At 43.2% G+C, this 21,507-nt stretch overlaps 2 protein-coding genes across 4 annotated transcripts in view; both read right to left on the bottom strand.

The window, feature by feature from the left end:
* MLF1 (myeloid leukemia factor 1) overlaps positions 1-11,104 on the bottom strand; it is a 77,527-nt gene extending 66,423 nt beyond the window's left edge. The window contains exon 1 of the mRNA XM_033959301.1: positions 10,893-11,104. Within this exon, the coding sequence (XP_033815192.1) occupies positions 10,893-10,936 (44 nt within the window). The 5' untranslated portion in view covers positions 10,937-11,104. The remainder of the gene's footprint in view (positions 1-10,892) is intronic.
* A 3,034-nt stretch (positions 11,105-14,138) lies between these two features.
* RSRC1 (arginine and serine rich coiled-coil 1) overlaps positions 14,139-21,507 on the bottom strand; it is a 254,807-nt gene continuing 247,438 nt past the window's right edge. For all 3 annotated transcript variants that reach the window (XM_033959337.1, XM_033959340.1, XM_033959338.1), the window contains 2 exons: positions 16,240-16,386; positions 14,139-14,473 (listed from right to left, as the gene is read on the bottom strand). In XM_033959337.1, coding sequence (XP_033815228.1) covers positions 14,381-14,473; positions 16,240-16,386 — 240 coding nt within the window. In that variant the 3' untranslated portion in view covers positions 14,139-14,380. The remainder of the gene's footprint in view (positions 14,474-16,239; positions 16,387-21,507) is intronic.

The following is a 21,507-nucleotide window of genomic DNA, read 5'->3' as shown; positions in this document are numbered from 1 at the left end:
TATCTCACAATTGGAGGCCTTCAAGGCAGCTTGACCCTTCCAAGGGCCATGAAAAGGTGGTTAGAGACTTGAAATTCATTTAGAACATAAGAACATAAGAAATGCTTCTGCTGGGTCAGACCCGAGGTCCATCGTGCCCAGCAGTCCGCTCACGCGGCGGCCCAACAGGTCCAGGACCTGTGCAGTAATCTTCTATCTATACCCCTCTATCCCCATTTCCAGTAGGAATTTGTCCAATCCTTTCTTGAACCCCAGTACCGTACTCTGCCTTATAACGTCCTCTGGAAGCGCATTCCAGGTGTCCACCACACGTTGGGTAAAGAAGAACTTCCTAGCATTTGTTTTGAATCTGTCCCCTTTCAACTTTTTCGAAAGTTCGAAGAATCTGTCCCTCTCTACTCTCTCTATGCCCTTCATGATCTTGTAAGTCTCTATCATATCCCCTCTAAGTCTCCTCTTCTCCAGGGAAAAGAGACCCAGCTTCTCCAATCTCTCAGAATATGACAGGTTTTCCATACCTATTATCAGACATGTTGCTCTCCTTTGAACCCTCTCGACTAATGCCATATCCTTCTTAAGATACGGCGACCAATATTGGACGCAGTACTCCAAATGCAGGCGCACCATCGCCTGATACAACGGCAGGATAACTTTTCGTTCTGGCTGTAATACCCTTTTTGATTATACCAAGCATTCTATTCGCTCTCTTAGCGGCCGCTGCACACTGTGCTGACGGCTTCATTGTCATGTCCACCATTACCCCCAAGTCCCTTTCCTGGGTACTCTTATTCAATAACATCCCTCCCATTGTATAGTTGTACCTCGAGTTTCTGCTCCCCACATGTAATACTTTACATTTTTCAATGTTGAACTTCATCTGCCATTTCGCCGCCCATTCTTCTAATTTGTTCAAGTCCCTTTGCAACTTTTCGCAGTCCTCTGTAGTCCGAGCTCCATTAAATAGTTTGGTGTCGTCCGCAAATTTTATTATCTCGCACTTCGTTCCTGTTTCTAGATCATTTATGAAGATATTAAATAGCAGCGGCCCGAGCACCGAGCCCTGCGGGACACCACTCGTGACCCTCCTCCAGTCGGAGTAGTGACCCTTCACTCCTACCCTTTGTTTTCTACCCTCCAACCAGTTTCTGATCCATCTATGTACGTCTCCTTCCACCCCATGGTTCTTCAGTTTCCGGAGTAGACGTTCATGGGGCACCTTGTCAAAGGCTTTTTGGAAATCTAGATATATGATATCTATGGGGTCTCCTTTGTCCATCCGTTTGTTGATCCCTTCGAAGAAGTGCAATAAGTTCGTTAGGCACGATCTTACCTTGCAGAAACCATGCTGGCTGGTTATCAGAAGTTCATTTTTTTCAAAATGTTGATCGATGTTTTCTTTTATCAGTGCTTCTGCCATTTTCCCTGGAACCAAAGTCAGGCTCACCGGCCTGTAGTTTCCCGGGTCACCTCTTGATCCCTTTTTAAAGATGGGCGTAACGTTGGCTATCTTCCAATCTTCCGGGATCTCGCCTGTTTTCAGGGATAAGTTGCAAATTTGCTGCAGTAGTTCCGCTATCTCCTCCTTTAATTCCTTCAGAACCCTTGGATGTATGCCATCCGGACCCGGGGATTTGTCAGTTTTTAGTTTTTCTATCTGCCTACGAACGTCCTCAAGGCTCACTTCTATGGATGTTAATTTTTCTGCCTGACTTCCATTGAAGAATTGCTCAGGTTCCGGTATGTTGGACGTGTTTTCGTTTGTAAATACAGACGAGAAGAACATGTTAAGCCTTTCTGCCACTACCTTCTCCTCCTTCACCACTCCCTTCCTGTCTCCGTCGTCCAGCGGTCCCACTTCCTCTCTAGCCGGCTGCTTCCCTTTAACATATCTGAAGAATGGTTTGAAATTTCTTGCTTCCCTGGCTAGCCTCTCTTCATACTCTCTTTTGGCTTTCCGAACCTCACGGTGACATTCTTTTTGATGCTTCTTGTGCTCTTTCCAGTTCCCCTCAGTTTTGTCCTTTTTCCATTTCTTGAATGATTTTTTCTTATTGCCTATCGCTTCCTTCACTGTTTTGGTTATCCACGCCGGGTCTTTTGTTCGATTCTTTTTACACCCCTTCCTGAATCTGGGGATATACAGATTTTGCGCCTCGCTCACCATGTCCCTGAAGAAGGACCAGGCATGATTTACCGTTAGCCATGTTTTGGAAGTGTTCCTAAGTTTCTTCCTTACCAATTCCCTCATTGCTTCGTAGTTTCCTTTCCTGAAGTTAAAAGTTGTTGCAATGGATCTCTTGCCTTTTGACACTCCTACCTCAACCTTGAACTTGATCATATTATGATCGCTGTTTCCCCAACGGTCCCACTACTTCTACTTCCTTTGCAGGTCCCCTTAACCCATTTAGGATTAGATCCAGAGTGGCATTTCCTCTCGTCGGTTCTCTAACAAGCTGTTCCATGAAACAATCCTGTGTAGCTTCCAGGAATTTTGTCTCCCTAGCGCATTTCGAGCTTCCAAGCCTCCAGTCTATCCCAGGGTAGTTGAAGTCTCCCATAATACCCGTGTTGCCGCTTTTGCATTCACGCTTCATCTTGGCTTCCATTTCCTCATCGATATCTCTAGTTTGCCCCGGTGGGCGATAAAATAGGCCCATCTTTATTTCAGGCCCTTTCCTTCCCGGTATTTTAACCCATAGAGATTCCGGCTTGCTGGCCGTCTCTGCTGTGTCCATTTGTGTGGATTGTATGCCTTCTTTTATGTATAGGGCTATTCCACCTCCTTTTTGTCCTGTTCTGTCCTGGCAATAGAGCTTGTATCCCGGTAGTGCTGTATCCCATTTGCTTTCCTCATTCCACCATGTTTCAGAGATTCCAATGATGTCGATGTCTTCTGCGTTGGCCAAGGCTTCTAGTTCCCCCATTTTGTTTCTTAGGCTCCTTGCATTAGCATATATGCACTTTAGATCCTGGTATTTTGCTGTCCTCCTTTCTTTTCCCTGTGCTTCGGTCCATATTTTCTTCTCTTTTGCTGCAGACATTGTAACCACTTCTTCTGGGTTAGTCGACTCCTGCAGTTTGTCCCTTGTTCCTTCCCAGCCATTTTTCCCCTCGGTATCTTCACAGGATACCGTCTTCCGAATCGTTGACCCTTTGTCAACTGTCGGCTTTCCCCTTCTTTGTTTTCTTTAGGTACTGGACAAGAGTCCTCCAAACATTGAGGCTATAAAGTTTCCAATCTGGGACCACTGAACTCTTCTTCACAAAATGAGGGCAAGTAATCTCCTGATTCACATTGAAAGCAGGGGACTGTCCACAAAGACAGAATCCTCTGAAAAGGACAGATAAGGGTCATGACAGAAAAGATCCTGGACCTCCAAGTGAAGAAATGCCCACCAAAACACACCTTTGTAAGGGTGAGATCCTTAATAGAGGATGAACAGAAGGGCTCAAACGGAGTCTCAGATAGCACCCCTGAGCACCAGACTGAGGTCCCATGGAAAGAAAGGCTGAAACAGAGGGTGTGCATGTGCCACTCCCTTCAGAAACCATGATACCTCTCTGTGTAAGGCCAGCGAGATACCATTTATCTTCCTCTGGAAACTGGAAAACACTGCCACCTGAATTGTCAGTGATCTCAAGGCCAACCCTGGTCCAAACCTCACTGCAAGAATCTCAAAATATCAGGAACCTGAGCCCTCCAAGGAGACAAAGCTTGCTCCCTACACCAGGTCTCAAAATCGCACCTGAGCCCGATATAGGCTAGGGACTTAAAAGGATTTGTGAGTACAAAGCAGCAAAGAAATCAACGTGGAAGAGTACCCTAACCTCTCCAAGCACCTCCTTTCAATGGCCCTTCCTACCATAAGGGATCCAGGATAGCAGCCCCTGCCAAATGAGACTCTGACCCCTAGGTAATGGAAGCAGATCCTCCATGAGAGGATGCCAGAGGTTCGCATACCAACTGAGAGCCAGTAGCAAGACCAGATACAGAAACCATGCAACTGTGCACAGAAGTATGAAGTGCCATAGAGAGAAAGGATAGGGGCTCTACTTCCAGCCACAGTTAAAATAGGGCATTAATTCCCTGGGAGGTCAGATCCTTCCGCTGACTGAAGAAGTGATCCGCCTTCATGTTGTTCTGCATCACCATCATGTCTAAAAATGGGACCTCCCCCCCCCCCCCCGCGGTCAAGACTGAGCTAAAAGGCCTAATGCCCTAGCTCCCACTCCATGGATCCAGGAGAGAATGGCTCAGAAAGTCCGTCTACATAGTGTCCTTGCCCATGTGAAATTGCTGAAAGGGCCAACAAATAGGTCGTCACCCAGTGACAGAGACTCCCTCCCTCCAGAGACACTGCTTGACTCTGGGTACCACACAGTTTGTTGATGAACACCAGAGCCGTGATATTGTCCAACATCACTCTAACTGCTCTGCCTCCAGTAGTGGCCAATATTCCAAAAAGGTCATGCATACTGCCCAGGGCTCCAAGAGGTTGATGGATCAAATTGCCTCTTGGCTAGACCAGTGACTCTGAGCCACACAATAAAGACAATGAGCCCCTCAAACCATATCTCTCACCAAGTTAAAGGTTTTCACCGAATGGCAACTGACTTAGTTGCCCTTAAGGCCGCTAAGAAATTGCTTCTCAGCATAAGTCACAACTGTCGCAGGCTTCTTTGCTCTAAAGAGAGTCATAACTACAACCTCCGAATAACCCATCTGAATCAGGGCTGTACACTCAAGAGCCATGTCAGTGGTTTTTCTCACGGGACCATTCTTCTCTCGATTATTTTTTGTATTCGTGAAGGTCAGAAATGGCATCGAGGATGGCCAACTCCAATGCCGAGGATCCTCTTCGCTGCCCTACACCAGGGCCGTCAACTTCAATGTCAAGCTCTACCTCAGCTACTTCGGTGTTGCCACCATCGGGGAGAACCATGTAAGAAAGCTAAGAAGCACAAGCACTGTTCTCCCTCCACTAATTCCGCAACAGCTTCACCATCGAAAAGACAACAGATGGATACCTCTGCATATGTGCACTCTATGTCAACTAGCATATGGGTGCGAGTTCCAGTATCAATTTGTGCTGCCTACTGCATAAGCGCTATCTTCACAGCAGCAAGTACTCTGTGCCACCAAGCGCACATGCGCTGTAGTTCCAGCAACAGGTTGCAACAAGACAAAAAAATTGACCCGAAGAATCCACAGATAAAGTCCAAGAGAACCAAAGAAACACTGTGGAGAGACGATGTTCCTGAAATGGACTTTATTCAAAATGTATAGCAATCCACATTAACACCTTAGGGACATAGTCCGCTGGGAGCACTGTCCCTAAGGTGTTAATGTGGATTGCTATACATTTATGCATTTTGAATAAAGTCCATTCCAGAAGCATTGTCTCTCCACAGTGCTTCTTTGGTTCCAGCAACAGGTGCCATAGGTACCGTCTATCACAGTGGTTAACAACCCTGTCCTGGAGGATCACCAGCCAGTCAGGTTTTCAGGATAGCCCTAATGAATATGCATGGAGCAGATCTGCATTGTCATCTTCATTATATGCAAATTTCTCTCATGCATATTCATTAGGATTATCCCATAAACCTGACTGGCTGGTGGTCCTCCAGGATAGAGTTGGAAACCACTGATCTATCATATAGGCCCCTCCTCTCCAAGATCATCTAAATATGCTGCTGTGGAATGGACTAGCCAGACTAATGCAGTCACACACTTTGCTAAACCCTGTCATCATACCCATAGCCTTGACTGAGTCCAAGGAAGGTAAACAAGATACTGCAGACCGACACTCAAAGACTCCTACAGACATTGATGACACACGCCTGTCACCTGCATCTATAATCACATTATCATTCGGGGAGGGGGGGAATGAGACGGAGCTTTTTGTCTCTTGATGCTCCTCTAAACAGCCTTCCCCGAGGTCAAAGCTCTAGTCCTAGACATCATAGAGCAATTAGATGACCTGCTAGATGCTCCTCTTGTCGCTCCTGTCTGTTCCAGGTCTATGGTGAAATATGAGGAGGCTTATGATTCTGACTTGTCTCTTCGTGTTTCTAGCAGATCAGAGTACGATGGCAGTCTTCCAGATTTGGCTTCTGTCTGATCAGACTTTGCCCCCTGCTAGTCTGTCCTTCACCAAGTTTATCAGCAAATGGGGCAGGATCTCCCAATTAAAATGGAGAGAGGCACTCAACTGCAAGGAGTTGCTCAAGCACTGCCTAAAGATTCCTCTCTACAACCTCATGAAGGTGGCCTTGCTCAAGAACTGGGAATCCCTCCTTTGTGTACCAGTGGCTCTAAAAAGGTTGGATTTTCTTTATAAAGCTGCAAAATGCCCCAGGGTTTGACAAACCACAGCTTCCACACCAGACACTAGTAGTGGAATCCTGTTTAAAGAAAACGCATAGCTCCAGAACCTATTCTAGTGCTCTCCTGGGCAGTTAGGGCAGTATGCTAGATATGTTTGGTCGCACAGTCTTCCAGGGCTCCATGCTCATGAGCAAACTACTAAATCACATCTTCTAAATGTCCTTTAACATTAAATCTTTTCTCCATAGGATGTCCACTTATGACAAGTACTCCCTCTAAGCATCTCTTACCTTATCGGCATCTCAAGCATGACCTGGAAACCAGGAAATATATGCCTCACTCTATATATGATGCCTTCAATGTAGCCTCTTGCACCTCAGTGGTGTCCATCACTAGGCGTCTCAGAATCTCAGGTGTGGATGCCAATGCTCAAGACCATCTCTCTAACTACCCTGTATGGTGATGACTTGTTTGAAGATCATATAGAGGAGGCAACTCAAAAGATCAAAAAACACTGACTGTATGACCATTCTATCTTCCTTGAAAGCTCAATCTCAGCAGTCTGTGATTTTCCAGCTCCTACTGGCACTCCTCATACTATACTAGAAATAAATATCATCGGCCACTTACATCTACGCAAACATTTACCCAAAGATGTCCAAGGCAACATAAATCTTCTGCGCCTATTAAACCTAAGCAGAAGCAGTCATTTTGACTCCCCTCTAGAGAGCTTAGCTGGTGTATCTCAGCCCTCACCTCAAACTCTCTAGGAGGCAGGCTCGTCCATTACCAACAGTTCTGGACCCTCATAACATCAGATCAGTGGGCCCTTCAAGTGGAGAGTCAGGGCTATGCCCTTCATCTGCAGAAGAAACCACTGAACCACCCTCAAGAATCTCATTTAAACTCCCATCAGTGAGCCCTACTTCACCAGGAAATCTCAGCCCTCCTCCAGCTCAATGCAACAGAAAACATTCCATTGCAAGAGAGGGGCGAGGGGTTCTATTCAAGGTACTTCCTTATCCCGAAGAAGACTGGAGGAATTTGCCTGATTCTAGACCTCCAAGCACTCAATGAGTAGCTGGTGAAGGAGAAGTTTTGGATGCTCTCTCTGGGAACCCTATTTCCTCTTTTAGAAATGAACAAATGGCTCTGCTCTCTAGATCTCAAAGAAATGTGCAAACATTTCTTTCTATTCTCCCTGCTCACAGAAAATATCTTTGTTTTCATCTGGGAACATGCCACTTGATACAGGGTGCTCCCATTTGAACTGGCATCAGCATCCAGAGTGTTCACCAAGTGCTTTGAGGAAGTGGCAGCGATACTTTGCTCATACAGTTTCCACGTTGGATGACTGGTTGATTAAAGCCTTCACACACTAACAGGCTCAGCAGGCTTTGAAGGCAACAACTCAACTTCTTGAACTCCTGGGATTTGCAGTCAAATATCCCAAGTCCTACCAAGAGCCCACTCAGACTTTGAAGCTTACTGGAGCTCTTATGGATACAAACCATACATGTACTTTCCTCCCTCAGCAAAGATTCACCACACTACTTCAGCTCTGCCAGGAAGTCTCTTATTGTCATCACATGACGGCACATCACATGTTTTGACTCATTAGTCACATGGCCTCCACAGTATATGTTATCTCATTTGCTCATCTTTATCTCAGTCATCCTCAACGGGCATCCTCTCAGTGGTCTCAAGCAACCAGTCTTCTGTCTCAGTGTTTGTCAGTGACCTCATAACTCAAAGACTCCTTTCTGTGATGGATGTCTCCCAATCAATTTCTCCAGAGAACTCTTATTTCAAGTACCACTCATCAAAATATTTTGACAACAGATGCTTCCATGTTAGGCTGGGAAGCTCACTTAGATGGCCTCCACACCCAGGCTCTTGGAGACCTGCAGAGACATGTCATCACATCAAAATCCTGGAACTCTGAACAATTCGCATTGCCCCATCCACATTCCAAGACCATCTCCTCAATCAAGTAGTACTGGTTCAAACAGACAGCCAGATATTCATGTTAATACATGGCTAAGCAGGGTGGAACAGGATCTCACCTGCTCTGCCAAGAGGCATCCAAATCTGGTCCTGGGTCATTGCTCGCAACATTTTCCTGAAAGCAGTACACCTAGCAAGAAACAAATTGAACAGAATTCTATAACCACATGAGTGGTCAAACCTCTGTCTTATGACAGATCTTTGTGTCTTGGGAGACCTTTAGCCCAGCACTGGACACACACACAAGCTTACTTGCCTCCAAAGGTAACCTTACGTTCTGGAATGTTGCCCGCCTCACTGCTGTAACCTCATACAAGTGCTTTCCTGCATCTGTATGCGATTGGACTCCACCTCATAAATGCGTACAGACGCAGGAAAGCGCTTGCGTGAGGTTACAGTGACTGCCGGACACTTAAGGCACAAGTTTTTCATAAAGAATCAATCTTTATAATACCGAGGGCCTCAAAATAGTACCTGGCGGAAAGTGAGTTTGAGACCATTGCTTTAGATAGTCCGTGCCAGGTTCCATGAATCTTCCAGTCAATAATCAACACTCAACCAAATACTTTGTTGAATGGGAATTCAGATTCCACCTTTTCAAACAGAATTGGTGGTAATAGTGGTGCTCTTCATTATTCCATTTACTGGTAAGAAAAATTTTTTTTTTTTAAATTTTTAAACTTTTATAACTTGTTTATAACTTATTTATTTATTAAATTTTTTATAAAATTGAATAACTTATCTTTAAATCCTTATTGGTTCCCCTTCCCGACGTGTTTCGTGTATCTTTCTCAAGATCGGGGGAACAAAGGATAAGGGTAAAATTGTTCCATTTCCTACTGCCACTAGCGATCAAAAGATGGAATCTGAATTCCCATTCAACAAAGTATTTGGTTGAGTATTGATTATTGACTGGAAGATTTATCATGATATTTATGAGTCAGCTAAGTTTGGCAGGAGGTTCCATGAATGACATTACCCACAAGTGAGAATATCTGCCTGCTTTCCCTGGGTAATACAGGTAAGTAATTGTGCTGCCCGATTCACCGATTCACTTTAGGTGAATCGATTCTAATGAATTTAAAAATAAAAAAAAATTGGCCTCCCGATTCGGTGACTGACTCTCCCCCCTAAAGCAGGAGCGACAGCGCTGCCTCTTGCTTGCCGGCCGCTGCTGCTTTAAAGGGCGAGAGTCACTCGGGAAATGCTGCGGTGTCTGGCTTCCCCTCTGGCCTCCTGCGCATCCATTTACCTAAATCCAGCAGCAGAGCAGCCTGAAGAGAGGATCGCTGGTGCTAGCGATCTTTGCAGGCTGCCATCGGCCTCCGGAGCTGTTGTTTCCTCTGCTGCGATCCTGCCTCTGACGTCAGGAGGGGCCTTCGGAGGAGGCCCTGGTGTAGAAGTACACGGAGGGAGGGGGGGTTCAAAGAGACGTGCATATGCTGGACCGGGGAGGGGGGAAGAAATAATGGGTCTAAAAACAGAGGAGAGGGAGAGAGATGGTGGACAATGGGATTTAGGAAAGGAAGGAACAGAAAGGGAGAGAAGTTGGACACAAGGGATGGTGTAGAGGGGGGATAGAGACACTGGATAGGAGGGGAGTTGGGAAGAGAAGGGGAGAGATGGTGGACTCTGGGGTGGTGGGGAAGGAGGGAGAGATACTCGATGAAAGGGTGGTTGAGAAAAGATGAATAAGGGGATGGGGATGGAGACGAAAAAAAGGAAAGATGACAGACATCTGGGGGAGGGAAATGGAAAGGGAGGACAGAGATGGAAGATGGATGGTTAGCATCGAGAAAGAAAAAAAGCGACAAATGAGCAAGAGATCCTGGCAAGCGAGTTATCAGAAGACAACCAGAGCCTGGGACCAAAATGATTTGAATAAAGACCAGACAACAAAAGATAGAAAAAATAATTTTTGTGATTACAAAATGTCAGATTTGAAATGTGTAGAGGTGTTGTTAGACTACAAAGGTGAGCTAGGATTTAACAGAGATGAAGTCTTTTGTTTACACCACAGCCCAGTGTGGGTAGGAGGGAAAAGGGGGTGAAGAAACTATAAAATAAACCCACCAGAATGTTTGAAAAAAGCAAACAACCAACCAATTGGGCAGGAAAATCGAATTTTTTTTTTCTTGAATCGGGCAGCACTAGGCAGTACCCACTAAGTAAGCTCCACTTGAACTGCCAAGACCTTAATATATATTTATTTGGGTTTGTATCTTGATTATGTTTTGTATTTTGTTTGTGGAGTTTTATTGTGTTTTCAGTTGTAACCTACCTAGGAGAAAGGCAAGATATAAATAAAGGAACCATAACCGTTTTCTAAATTAGCGGCATTTAGCCTTTTAAAAACATATAAACATTTGCTTGTAAGCATTTCAATAATTATTCTGACCATATCCCCTACCTATAGGTTTAGAAACAATCACAAATCTTTTAGAACGAATTTTAGCCAAGCAGCGGAAAGGCTCCGGGCACAGCTACCAGCACACAACACCCCCTCCCCAATCCCATCCAACCGTGCTCGGCTCCTCAACCCCTCCTGCTCACTTACGAAAAGAAAGGCTGGTCAAAGTCTTTTTTCCAGCTGCCAAACATGGTCACTTTCTGCCTGGAACTTCCCAAAATGTCAGTTAATATAGTGCCATCAAGCAACACGCTCCGAAGCTTCCTCCCAGAGCCCGCAGGGTCGCGCGCCGCTCCCAACCACGTGACTCTCCTCCACAGCTCCGATTCGTGGCTCGGGCACGGAAAACTACAGGGACGGAATTGTCTGAACGTCTGCCGCCGCTGACCTGCTGTTGTTATGACGACTGAGGTAAACATAATAATGCCAAGGTTTTGCATCTGAAACTTATATCTCGGCTGAGGTTCACCTGAGTTTTAATTGGGGTTGTTTTTGTTCATACAAATACATACAGCGAACAAACAAAAGTCATTTTTAAAGCTTTTGCAGTGTATTTACAGCTTCTTTGAGCGCCAATTTTGATTCATCAGACGCTTCATGCCACTAAACTGATCCTGATCCCTGCTTTCTCAAGGCAAGCCTAAACTCCAGCTACGCTCACAAGTAAAAATAAATCTTGAGTCCTTTTGCAATCCACACCCCTGCTACTGAAACCTATGCACACGTTCTTAGATCAACATACTGTACTTTAACAGCCTCATCCTATCGTTCACAACAGCTCGGAAAGTTATAAAATACAAGACATGTCACAGCAAATCATTCAACTACCAAATGGCAAGTGTCCCATATCATCTTCTCTCACCCCCCCCCCCCCCTCTTTGCATTCCTGTTCCCTTCTCCAGATCCTGCACTTCATAGGTTTTATCTTTTTCCCTCAGGGTTCTTTGGGATAGATACACCTACATTCCTTAGGCTAGTGGATTTTTGGAAACTCTTTTGGCCCAAGGGAGGTGTATGGAATGGAAGCTTGGAGATATCTAGTAAAGAGGTGGGATTTCTTTTCTGCATCTGCTATAGACCCAACCTCACTCACCACTATATATTTGAAAAATGACAGTGTTTGTGTGTGCAATTGGCGAACAAAAGAGTACATGTGTGAAAAGTAAGAGTGCATGCCTATATGTATATTTGAGCTGGAGTGGAAAAGGGCACTGGTACAAATGTACTTGTGTGTATAGTAAGCGAAGGGAAGTTTTCAGCCTAGGTAATTTACTCAGTTATTAGCTAACTATTAAGATATTGGGGTAGCACTGATACTGCCTTCACACTACCTGTATCCTTTCACAAGTACAAAATAAAACTAAACATCTTTCTTTTATTACATTTTTTCACACACAAAATGTACATTTATACTTCAGACACTCTACCCATAAATCTCATTCTTTGAAGCAGTCCACACTTGCCATCTTGGTTTGTATTAAACACTGGAGGATGAACGAAACACTCAACATTTCTGGTTCTCAGCACACTGCTCCAGAGCTACCAAATAACCTAGTTCCAGAAAGGTGGTTTTTGACCTGCCCTTTTTTAAAACTTATATGTCAATTTAGACCCTTTTTTATCAAGTCGCTGTAGAGCATTTTAGCGCTGGCCGTAGAGGTAAATGCTCCTACTTATAGGAATTGAATTGTATGAATGTCTTAGCATTTACCTCGCCGGCCAGCGCTAAAATGCTCTATCGCAGCTTGATAAAAGGGGGCCTTAGTATGATACTTTTAGTCCCTGCCACAAAACATTTAAAAACATCAAGTTTTTGTAATAAGTACAAAGCAGTTCTCAGTTTGGATTCAAGCTCAAGACCCATTCAGTGTTACTTAATAAACATCTTTACTCATGGGCACAGAAAAAATATTTTTCAATAACAGAGCTATTTGATTTTATGTGATGAAAAACATCACAAACAATGCATGTAAAAGCATCGTATTATTATATAAATTCTAACCCGAGCTGGTGATATCTTACCATTACGGGAACATCAAACTGCATCTTAAAGAGGTTGAGCAAAGTTATTTTGAGGTGTCCCCCAAACACAAACTGCCTCCAGATGGTCTCCCTCTCCCTAGTCTAATCCCCTAATACAAGATCTCACAACTTGAAGATCCCCTCAAATCTAGTTACCTGATCCCAGCCCACCCTTTCAATATTTCTTGCCCTTAGCTGAATCTGGTAGAAGTGATATACAATGGCCCCTACCCTAGCTGAGACTGAGTTCAAAATGGTGCTGGTGGGGTGCCTTCTGGAAGGGGAAGCCTGTCAGTATGGGGGAACACTTCAAAATGGGGAGGAGAGCAAGACTTGGGGAGACCCTTCAGGATGGAGGGGGTTTGAATTGGGAAAGGGCCACTCAGGGGAACACCACAATATAACTTTTTCTGTCTTCTTTAACCCTTTAATTGGCAGATGGTGAAATTGCTGTTTTACATAACTTGATGTTAAACGAGAGAAACAGAGCCAAGTAACAGGCGTTTGGAGATGCAGATCTCCCATAAGAGCCATAAAAGACACATGTTGCTTCTGAGCAACAATGCCAAATAAAGGATTAAGATATAGCCTGATGTTCCTGTGATGGTACTATAATGCTGCTTGTGAGATTGCTCACAAGCAGCATTAAGGCATATATAAGGGCCACTGAAAAGTTCGCAACCCAACCATCAAAGCTGGGGCAGTCTCCATCAAGGGTTATACAGTACACTTAGTCCAGTGATTTTTCCACTTTTTTTTGTTCTGTCAGAAAAATACTGAAAAATTAGAAAATAATCACTAGACTAAGGGCTCCTTTTACGAAGCCGCGTTAGCGGCTTTATCGCACGTGACTTTTTATCACTTTATAACCCCCGCACTAGCCGAAAAACTACCGCTTGCTCAAGAAGAGGCGGTAGCAGCTAGCGTAGCCGGTAAATTAGCACACGCTATTACACACATTAAACCGCTAACGCGGCTTCGTAAAAGGAGCCTTAAGTGCATAGCCCCCGATGGAGATTGCCCCAACTTTGTTGGTTGGGTTGAGAACTTTTCAGCGGCCCTTTGTACTACAGAAGTCAAGAATAGCCTCATTTTTACTGCACCTTTATATCTCCCTCCCTTAATTTTTGTGTCATAAACAGTGAGCAGAACACACAGCATCCAATTCAGTTTGAATGTTAACACTTCTGTTGTTTAGTCCTGTGCGATATAAACCACAAATACACACAATATACCCAAAGTAATTCTCTACTATGAAACAACCTATTTTTACATTCCTTAAAGGGTTTGTGAGCAAAGGCAATCACCACACTGTGGGCCTGATTTGATATGGATTTTTCATGCAGACATAAAGAAAATGAAAATCTTTAGTAGACTATTTCACAACTTTATGGCTTGAGTATCACAATCATAGTCTCCTTCATCTGTAACTGCTCAGTTTCAAAAAGAAAACTTCAGACACAAGCAATACCAGCATCTTAGAAATTACAAACAAAGATCATATAGTTGATGAGCTTTTTGTGTTGGTCTTGAAAATCTCTTTTGTTTTAGAAACTTTTAGCAGTCCAACAGCCATATCTTTAAATGTTCAAACTGTAGTGAGATTTGGTTGCTCAAGCCACAGGACTTCCCATTAGTCTTTCCTGACGAAGAGAAATTAATCTTTTAAACCATTTTTCTTCTGCTTCTTCCTTGTCTATAAATAGCTGTTGTAAAGTAAAACAAAACACAAATAAGCAACATTTTAACGTAAGGTAAAAGTGCACAATTGCAACCATTCAAGCAGAAATATAGAAGCACAAAACATTGTTTTCAATCATATTTCACCGTACTAGATTAAAAATATTTAATGTAAACAAAACTGTACACATCTTTCATATTTATAAAACAATAAGAGGAAGGATATATTAACTACTGCATATGCTCCAGTGAATCTGAACCCAAGCATAAAAAAATCAAACCTGAGTTTTCCTGTGCTAGTGTCAAAGCTTCATTTTCAAATAAAATCTGTATTTTTAAAGCCTAAGTAAAAATTGGTTTCAGTGCCAACTTCAGTTTATTACTGATTTAATGAGTATCTCGTACATAAATTAGACAATAATTAGTCTGGCACAAGTATGCAAAACCTATTAATCTTTTTTCCATAGACCTAGAATGGGAAAAGTGATGTTGCTCACCCGTAATAGAGTTTTTTCCACAAAAAGCAAGACTGATAAAGCACATAAGCAGGTGAGGTCCTCCAGCAGTGCGCCAAGATGGAACTGCTCTTGAACAGCTCAGAACCCAATGAAAAGTTCTGAGCGTATAACAAAGTAACATAGTAGATGACAGCAGATAAAGACCATCCAGTCTGCCCAAAAAGATATATTGCATCATACCATATACTGTGAGTTTAACATATGAATACTTACTTTTGATTCTGTTTTTGCCACTTTTGGGACCATAGATGTCTGCAAAAATGTTTTTATTCCCCAACTACTGGAGTTGCCATTGAAGCCCACTCCAGCCCATCCAAATCTTTCTAGTCATAATTGGGACACAGACCATAGAAGTCTGGCCTCATTTCCCAATTACTGGAGTTGCCATTTAAGCATCAGTAAGTTTATTTTGCTTCCATTCTCTTTCCATGTAGGAATACTTTGTGTTTATCCCACACAACAAATGGCCAATCAGGAATTTCCTAAGGAAGTCCCCTCTCAAGGGAGGAGCCCAAGGCATCTGAGCTAATCAGGGCCTTAGGCCCCTCCCCTGTGCATTAAGAGGTGCTTTGAGTACCTCCTGCTCCCAACGTTAAGGTACTAGTTACGGGGAATGGAGGGGGGGCCTCTGGTGGTGGTGTCAGACTTTGACGTCACTATGTGCGATTGACGTCACTATGTGTGATTCCGACATGACCCTAAGCATCAAAAAGGTAGGCCTGTGAAATCCTGGCCTACATTTCTGGTGCTTAGGCTCCCGTCAAGCTCCAGTTCTGGAAATAGCACCTGTTGGTGATTGACACGCAGCAGGTGCCCATTTTGTAAGCGCCTGCCGTGGCAAGCGCAACTTCCAGAATCAGCCCCATGATGTTTAAGGTTGTGACTTACCTGGTGAGAATCTAGAAAATCTATTCACTGCATATTATTAAATCATATATGTGGTTCAGATATTCATCTTGAACAGCAGAACCTTCCAAAACACACATTTCTGTGGTCTTGCCTCCATTCAGTTATGATTTTATTTTTGCTCACCTGCATAAGCATTATAAGGGACTCCAGGATACTCAATGTTTCTTTGTGTACTGTTGCATGAATTGAGCGTGTTTTGATAATAGCTCAGACCTGAGATGTGCCTATTACTCTATTCAGCACAGAAGGTGCTTCATATGAGATTGTAAAAATGATTTTCAATATTATTGTTGCTTTTATGAAATATTCTATGGCAGTTTAGGTGCTTATACAGACAGCTTATATTTTTATATGAATGAACTTACATTTGGATGAGCTAATGAATTATCGTCCTGGTATTTTATAGCAATAGGAATGCTATTCATTTCTGTTTCTTTCTCAGTTTTAGGCAGATTAGTAGCTCTTATACATAATGGTTCAGATTCACTCTTCACCTCAATTGGTTCTGTTGCCTGAAAAGAAAAAGAATGATTATCATTTAAAATTTTAATTTAGTCTGAATGTTGCCAAAACTGCTGTTATAAAATCATTAGTGCTCTAGAGATATTGTTAGAACCCATCTTAAGTTAATGTTCCATGAATTTTCTGCGTAGGACTTTGTAGTAGTCTCACTTTTCTGCTTTACCAGTAGTAGGTTTATTGGTTGGGAGAGGGTCCCTTAGTACAAAGTATGTAGCATGTAAAATAGCTATTAGTGTCTTTTCAGATGATGCACCAGTAATAGAAGTCTTAAAAGGGGCCAGCAAACAACAAGCTAGGCTCCCTTAGCATGTCAATGATGCTTTGCTGTTGGAGCCGTTCCCACATTGAAGATATAGCGAAAGAGCTTACAGATTACCTCAAATTAAATGATGTGAATAATATTCAGCCACCTTTGCTACAGGAGGCCCTTAAGGCAGTATAGAGAGGCAACATAATTGCCCTTCACCTGTATGTAAAGTATGTAAATAAAACTAAAGCAAGGGAAGACCAAACAGTGCGGGAAGAACTAAAGCGAGTAGAGCAGGGAAAAGGAAGACGTTAACACAACAGGATAATGACTGGTTGGGAAAGCTACGGTTAAAACTGAAAGACCTAAAATTAGCTAACTTGGCAATAACCTTGCAAAGAGTGAGACAGGAACATTTGAATACAACAATAAGGCCAGCTGGTTGTTAGCCAATAAACTTAAAAAACAAGCCACCTGCAATATTATTAATAGGATTATAATAAGCGATCACACATACCTCCATGCAGGAGATTGGGGAAGCCTTTAGGGCTTATTATAAAGGGATGTATCAGGCAGAAGGAAATATAAGAGTTGGAAATTGAAGGTTACTGAAAGTGAGGCTTCCCAACTCTCACAGCCTATAACAATTAAGGAGGTCAAGGGTGCAACAGAAGCCCTCCCTTTGGCACATTACCAGGATTGGATGAATTTATAAATAAATTTTATAAGAGTTTTAAAATGATCCTGGCTCCAATACTCTAGGGTATTCAATTCCCCAGACTTGGAGATTGGCAGCGGTGACATTAATACTCAAGCCAGACAGAAATCCGAAACATAGCAATCGTACTAAATACAGACTAGAAAATATACACTAAAATATTGGTGCAGAGGCTGTAGCATGTGATACTGGATTGGTCCATAGAGACCAAGAAGAATTTATAAATCAGATACAGACTTTTGATAACATTAAATTGGCACTTCATTTGATTTGGCATGCATAGGAGATGGATGTACCTACTTTGGTTCGCTCAGCTGCAGACAAGGGATAGCTTGGTAGACCCGTTTCGAAATTTTGAGTTTATGCCCAGCACTGTCCACTGTGAGCTGTCTAATCTCAAGGTTAACAAAGCAATGGGGCCAGACAACCTACACCCCAGGGTACTCAGGGAGCTAAGTGACGTCTTGGCGGAACCGCTATCCGCGTTCTTCAATCTCTCCCTTAGTACAGGTGGACTGGAAAACGGCTAACGTCATTCCACTCCACAAAAAAGGAAGCAGGATGGAGGCTGCAAACTACAGACCGGTGAGTCTCACATCAATAGTGAGCAAGCTAATGGAAACTCTAATCAAACGCCAATTGGATACAATCCTGAATGAGGAGAATCTACGAGATACCCGTCAACATGGATTTACCAAGGGGAGGTCCTGCCAATCCAACCTAATCAGCTTCTTTGACTGGGTGACAGGGAAGCTGGATGTTGGGGAGTCCCTGGACATCGTATACTTGGACTTCAGCAAAGCATTCGATAGCGTACCACACCGCAGGTTGTTGAGCAAGATGAGCTCTATAGGATTGGGAGACACATTGACAGCATGGGTTGGGGACTGGCTTGGAGGTAGGCTTCAGAGGGTGGTGGTGAACGGCACCCCCTCCGAAATGATGGAGGTGATCAATGGAGTGCCGCAGGGCTTGGTCTTGGGCCTGATCCTATTCAACATCTTCATAAGGGACTTGGCTGAGGGGCTTCGAGGTAAAATAACGCTATTCGCCGATGACGCCAAACTATGCAATGTAGTAGGCTAGAACACAACAGACAAAAGCACAGTGCCTGACGAAAACTCAATGTCTGACAGTATGGTGCACGACCTACTCCTACTGGAGCGCTGGTCCAGAACCTGGCAACTAAGTTTCAATACCGAAAAATGTAAAGTCATGCACATTGGCAGCCAAAATCCATGCAAGACTTACACCCTTAATGGTGAGATCCTAGCGAGGACTGTAGCAGAACGTGACTTAGGGGTGATCATCAGTGAGGACATGAAGACTGCCAAGCAAGTGGAGAAAGCTTCATCTAAGGCTAGACAAATCATAGGTTGTATACGTAGGAGTTTCGTCAGCCATAAGCCCGAAGTCATTATGCCATTGTATAGATCCATGGTGATACCCCATCTGGAATACTGTGTACAATTCTGGAGACCGCATTACCGCAAAGATGTGCTGAGACTTGAGTCAGTCCAGCGAATGGCCACCTGGATGGTCTCGGGACTCAAGGATCTCCCGTATGAGAAACGGCTGGAAAAATTGCAGCTATACTCACTCGAGGAAAGCAGCGAGAGGGGAGACATGATCGAGACGTTCAAATATCTCACGGGCCGTATCGAGGTGGAAGAGGATATCTTCTTTTTCAAAGGCCCCCCGGCAACAAGAGGGCATCTGTGGAAAATCAGGGGCAGGAAACTACACGGTGACACCAAGAAATACTTCTTCACCGAAAGGGTGATTAATCGCTGGAATAATCTTCCACTACAGGTAATTGAGGCCAGCAGCGTACCTGATTTTAAGACAAAATGGGACCGTCACGTGGGATCTCTTCACAGAGAAAGATAGGGGAGGGTTATTGTGGTGGGCAGACTAGATGGGCCGTGGCCCTTATCTGCCGTCTGTTTATATGTTTCTATATTAGATGCTGAGAAAGCTTTTGATAGGGTAAGCTGGGCATTTTTATTCTGGATTCTTGCTAAACTGGGTTTTCAGGGCAAGTTTTATTATGCAACCTCCCCCCCCCCCACACACACACACACACTTATCACTCAAAAGTTAATGGCATTCTAACAGCCCCAATAGAATTGAAACAGGGAACTCAGCAAGGATGTGCACTCTCTTCTGTTTGCTCTGTCCACTGAACCTTTGTCATGCCAAATATGCAAACATGCTAGGATCCAGGGAATTCAACTATGTGCTAAGCTATATAAACTTCTCTTTGCAGATGATTTGCTCCTGTTTGTTCAGAGTCCAGAAACCTCCCTAGCTAATCTTATGCAAGTTTTAGAAGTTTTTGGCAGGGTCTCGGGATTCCAGATAAACATGTCTAAATCAGAAATTCTTAATATTAATTTAAGTGGGAAGGACAGTCGATCAAATATCTAGGAATTTACCTTGCAGCAGACCCTAACTAAACTAAACTAAACTAAAGCTTAACTTTATATACCGGGTCATAAACCTAAGGAAGCTTGACTGGGTTTACAACAATTAAATAAAAACTAAAGAAAGTAAAAACAAAGGTTTCAAAAGAAATTAGTTTTCAAAATGTTTGGCAAATAGAAAAGTTTTTAGAAATTTACAGAAAGATTGGAAAGAACTGTGGCTCCTCAGAATTAAGGGAAGTTTATTTCATAGTTGAGAAAGTTTAAAAGCCAAAGATTGACTGAAGATCTTAACTCCTTTAATTCCTTTTCTAGAAGGAAGGGAGAGTTTGAATTGTTGGATGACTCTTGCAAAGGAAAATCTGTAAGCATTCCATAATAAGGGAACGAGGGGAATAAAAATGCCTTATAAAATTTTGAAAGAGATGCAAGCACATTTGAATTGAATTCTAAGATAAACCGGGAGCCAATGAAAACTCAGGAGCAAAGGGGTCACATGGTCAAATTTACTTTTTCCAAAAATCAGCTTTGCAGCAGTATTCTGGATTAATTGTAATCTTTGGAGACAGATCTTTGTGATGCCAAGATAGATAGCATTGCAATAATCTAGTCGAGATAATATGATTGACTGGACCAACTTCCTAGGGATTCTTTGAAGCTCCAGAAAGAGTTGGCACAGATGGGAGGGACTGACCCTTGATTGGATGGATATAGCTGCCATAAAAATGATGTTCTTGCCTAAGTTGCTTTATTTATTTATGGCTCTACTGATTCTGATCCCTAAAGTATTTTTTTGCAAACTGAATTGCAAAGTCTTTGCATATATTTGGCGGAGAAAGCCACCCAGGGGAGGAGGAATGGGATTACCATATTTCTATCTTTATTATAAAGCTGCTCTACTGCAGGAAATTGTGGTTTGGACAACATACGCAGATTGGCCATGGATGCACATAGAACAAAGGTTTCTTAATGATATTTCATGATGGAGACCCCCCTTGGTTTCAGTACTGGAATTGCAAACTAGATTGAGTCATTCCAATCCATTTTTAAAAGTTATCTTAGCAACTTGGTATACAATCAGGCAGCAGATGTTTCCAGAATGTATATATGTTGCCCAAATGCCAATTAGCCTTACATCTGGCTTTGGTCCTGGGGGAGAGGAACAAATTCAATTTCAGGTGGGAGCAGGGCTATGTACTCTTAATCAACTATGGGAGAGGTCTGGTACAGTTTCCTTTGAAACATTACAAGAAGAATATGGCTCATTGTCCAAAGGCGCCTTCAAAAAGATATAAAAAGGATGGAGTCGGTCCAGAGGAAGGCTACTAAAATGGTGCATGGTCTTCATCATAAGGTGTATGGGAACAGACTTAAAAATTTCAATCTGTATACTTTGGAGGAAAGGCGGGAGAGATGTTTAAATACTTATGTGATATAAATGCACATGAGTCGAGTCTCTTTCATTTGAAAGGAAGCTCTGGAATGAGAGGGCATAGGATGAAGTTAAGAGATGATAGGCTCAGGGGTAATCTAAGGAAATACATTTTTACATAAAGGGTGGTAGATGCATGGAACAGTCTTCCCAGAAGAGGTGGTGGAGACAGAGACTGTGTCTGAATTCAAAAAAACCTGGGATAAGCAAAGGGAATCTCAGAAAGAGGATGAGATAATGGTTACTGCGGATGGGTAGACTGGATGGGCCATTTGGCTTTTATCTGCC

The sequence above is a fragment of the Geotrypetes seraphini genome, chromosome 9, assembly GCF_902459505.1.
Source record: "Geotrypetes seraphini chromosome 9, aGeoSer1.1, whole genome shotgun sequence".
NCBI classification, from domain to species: Eukaryota; Metazoa; Chordata; class Amphibia; order Gymnophiona; family Dermophiidae; genus Geotrypetes; species Geotrypetes seraphini.
This window is presented reverse-complemented; position numbering and strand designations above follow the sequence as displayed.